The following is a 3,685-nucleotide window of genomic DNA, read 5'->3' as shown; positions in this document are numbered from 1 at the left end:
TCTGCTGGCGATGCTGGCTGCAATGGCAAGGATGCAGCAGGACTGGGAGGACTTGCTAAGGGATTGCAGCGGGGGTCAGTGCTGGGGAGATTGCCAGAGTTGTGCTGGGAGCTGGAGGGGGAGGGGAGCCTTCGAGGGACACGTGCTATGGGCCTGGCAGGGGGAGGCGATGAGATCCCATTCCCAGTCCCATCGATCTGCCAGGGCTCAAACCCAGGTGCTTGACGCTGTAAACACTGGAGGTGGTGGTCAGATGAGACGCCAAAAGCTCTGACTGTGAGGCACGTGGTTCAGAAGGTACCATTGAGTGCTCTTGTGTCTGCAGCGCTTTGTTTTGGGGTTTTTTTGCGGGACCACGGGCACAAACCCCTGCTCTCAGTTGTGCCATTGGGGCCAGAACGCTAACTGTTTTGGGGAAAAAATTCTTGGTGTGATTTTTCTGGCAAGTCCATCTCCAGGGAGGTCTCTAAAAACAGCCTCTGTCCTCTTGGGGTGAGTTGGGGTGCATGCCAGATGCAAAAATAGAGCTGGATTCTGCATACAGAATTTCAAACAAATAAAAGCAAAGGTTTCAGTCAGGCACACACAGTATTTTTAGGGAGGTAACAGGCAGGAAAAAAGTACTCTCTTGTTGCCTTTTTGGGGAAATAGGAGGAAAAAAATATGAACTGTGAATCAGCCATGTTGCACCCAGCTGAGAGGATCCTGCAGTTCTTCTCGTGCCTTCAGCCCTGGAGTTGCCATGCCCGAAGCCAGCCTGGGTGCCCACATGTGGTTATAGCTTCTGCAGCAATTACCAGTGCTGACTGATGTGGAAGAACTCAGGGGGACCCTATAGAACCCTCCCTTCTGTGCTACTGGCACAGGCATGCACAGAGCCTACTCACATGACTCTGCGCCTACAGCAGAGCTAATCTGGATTTAATTGCACAGGGAAGGACTGACAGCACTTCATCCCCCTGCTGTTATGTTCCTGCTGTTGTCCATCACGGCTCCCTCTAGCACTCAGATTTCTCCTTCATCAGCTCCCTCTGCCTCTTGTCACCTGGTACTGGTGGAGTAACCGTTGCTAAAATTGCTCAGTAACTGCTGAAAAATTCTCCTCCAATTTTTGTATAAGTGTTTTGGCCAAGTATTTTTCATGGTTTTCACAAAATCCAAGAGATTAGTTGGGTGTTTTTTCCTTCTTTTTTTTTTTTTTTGTGTGTGTGTGTTTTTCTCCAGTGATGCAGATATCTCAAAATGCCCCTCTGGCTCACAGATTTCAATGTTTCAGTTTTCTGAGGGGTAAGGACACAGCCATGTGCAAGTATACGCATAACCAGGAGTAACTTCATCTCTAATCCCTGTTGCTGATGCTGCCCTTTAGGATACCTCCCTAGTACTACAGAGGCATTCATGTAGTGGAGACTTCGCCCTGTTTTCCTACGGGAGAGTAAATGCTGCTTCCGTGTATATGGATGGGGCGCAGAGCTTCAGAGGTAGAGAGGTAAAAGCCAGTTTCACAGCCAGGAGTAGCCCCCAGGTTGGTTCATCCCCAGGGTCACGCCTAGCCCACCAGGCTGTGTGGGTCCTCCATGGACAGCTTCAAATCAGCAGACCCACATGTTCAGCATAGTTCTGCAGAGCAAGCGTAAAGCATCTGTGCGTGGGTCTTGGTGAGGAGCAGAATTGAGGAACAACGCTTTGAGATGGATAAAACAGACCTGAAGGAATTGGTATGACTCTTCATGGTAGGCCAGTGCATCTGAGGTCAGTCTGTGGTGTTGAGGCTGTGTGCCAAGTGAGGAGGTTTTGATGGCCAGGATTAGTTGGTGGCTGTAAGAAGTCCGGGACAAAAATGCAGAGGCTGCAAATGAGAGCTTTTCAGCTAGCACGGGCTGACCAAACCCAGGCTTTCGCAGTACCCAGAGGGTCTGCCAGCAGTACAGGCAGCCTCCACCTCAACTGGGGAGCTGTTCTGCAGGAGCTGCCAGGCATGGGGCTTGCAGCTGCCTGCAGCTCAGCGTGGCTGAAATAGGATAGCAGAGTGGCAGAAGCAAGGAGGGGCAGGTATCTGGGGACACAGGGACCTCCTTGATCTGGTTTCCTTTGCTTTCCTCTTGTCCCTCCTTGTTCTGTGGTGCAGCCTCCAGCAGATCTCTGCCTCACCCCGCTGTCACTGGTCTCGGGCAGGGACCCAGGGGGTGCAGGGTACATGGCTTCTCCTTACTGAGCCCAGCTTGGAGCAGGTTAGCTGAAGAGCCGTGCTGTTTATGTTGGGATGTTTCAGCTGAACGAGCCGGGGCCCTATCTGACCTCCCAAAACAAGAAATTGAGGCCAATTACCTGGTTTCTCTCTCCCTTCTCCTCAGGTAGCAGTAGGAATTCTTAAAAATTGGTAGGTGTTGAAGATTGAGGGAAAAGTGATAAGAAGATAACTTACAGAAACAGTAGGAGAGAAACTCAAACTAGCTTGGGGCCTCACTTTCTTTTTCTTTCTTTTTCCCTCCAGAGTCAACTGTTTTTTCTAGGATCTGCTCATCTCCACCACTGCTGAACTTCATCTTATACTTACCGCTGGTTCTGATCCTTCTCCTGGCCCTTGCTGGCTTCTGCTGGTACTTCAGATTAAGAAAAAGCAAAAAGGGCGATGTCACAGGAGACCAGCTGATGGAACTGCATGGGGCTGAAGAGGTCAAGCAAACCTAGCTGGTCTATATTGGCAGATGTAACTTGAAGGAGCGGAGCTGGACAGCTGAGGAGGACTGAGTACTTGCAGAGGGGCTTTTTACGGTTTTGCAGTAGCCCTTGCAATGAATCCATGAAATTGCGTATTTACTTTCAATGGAACAAAGCAGCTTTGAATTACTAAGCAAATAGGGTTTTCATAATGGCTGTTCCTGTCTCTTAGGTTAGGTACCCACCCTACACACTCTGTTCTTTGTGGTATATTTGAGGTCCTTGCAGTATGTGTCTCCCAGTGTGGATGGAAGCGGTATTATTCCTCTACAGGTATAAGGGAAAAGCCAGCTCTTTTTGCACTGCGACACAAAAGTATCAAATTGCTGCTTATTTTAGGTGACTTGACAAAATCTATGTAGTGTGCAGGCTAAAAACCAGTGGCAGAGCCTGAAATGGAGTGTTGATGTCCCATTTAAGGCATTGCACTTGCGTTTGCCTATCCCTTGCTGGGGAAGCTCTCGGACACTGTCCCCTCCTCTGAGAGCGCCTGTGCCCAAAGAGCATCTTCTCCAAAAGCAAATGGGTCTTCATCACAAAACCTGTCACAGGAAGATGAGGGCTGAGCAAGGCTGGCTGGGGCTGAAGAAAGTCCATAGCAGGAGCATCACAGCCATTCACAAAAGAGGAATCCTGTTGACCCAGTAAGGGACTTGCATGGAGTCTTAGATCCCAGAAGGAAGAAGCAGACACCAAGCCATTTTGGAGATGACTGTACAAAGACTTTCCAGTTCCTTCCTTTGCTGGGACTGCTGTAGGAGAAGACAGCAGCCAGCCCTGTGTGCCTGGGCTGTCTGTGGGTCAGGAAGCTGCACAACTGGGACCTGGTATTAGACGCCTCCAGATTGTACCATGTAATATATTGGGATGGAAGTGGGATCAGCCACCACAGCTTACAGCAGAGGAGCAGCCTGTATCTGTAAAGGGTTGTGTGTGTAATGTAGTAGTAAATTGGGAGTACTTT

General features: G+C 49.7%; 1 protein-coding gene across 1 annotated transcript in view; it reads left to right on the top strand.

Moving 5' to 3' along the window:
* CD101 (CD101 molecule) overlaps window positions 1-2,691 on the top strand; it is an 18,175-nt gene extending 15,484 nt beyond the window's left edge. The window contains exons 10-11 of the mRNA XM_009574243.1: window positions 1,370-1,481; window positions 2,495-2,691. Of these exons, the coding sequence (XP_009572538.1) occupies window positions 1,370-1,481; window positions 2,495-2,691 (309 nt within the window). The remainder of the gene's footprint in view (window positions 1-1,369; window positions 1,482-2,494) is intronic.
* Window positions 2,692-3,685: the final 994 nt, after the last annotated feature.

The sequence above is a fragment of the Fulmarus glacialis genome, unplaced genomic scaffold (genome assembly GCF_000690835.1).
Source record: "Fulmarus glacialis isolate BGI_N327 unplaced genomic scaffold, ASM69083v1 scaffold11443, whole genome shotgun sequence".
NCBI classification, from domain to species: domain Eukaryota; kingdom Metazoa; phylum Chordata; class Aves; order Procellariiformes; family Procellariidae; genus Fulmarus; species Fulmarus glacialis.
The sequence above is the reverse complement of the archived record's forward strand: the minus strand, read 5'-3'. Positions and strand labels throughout refer to the sequence as shown.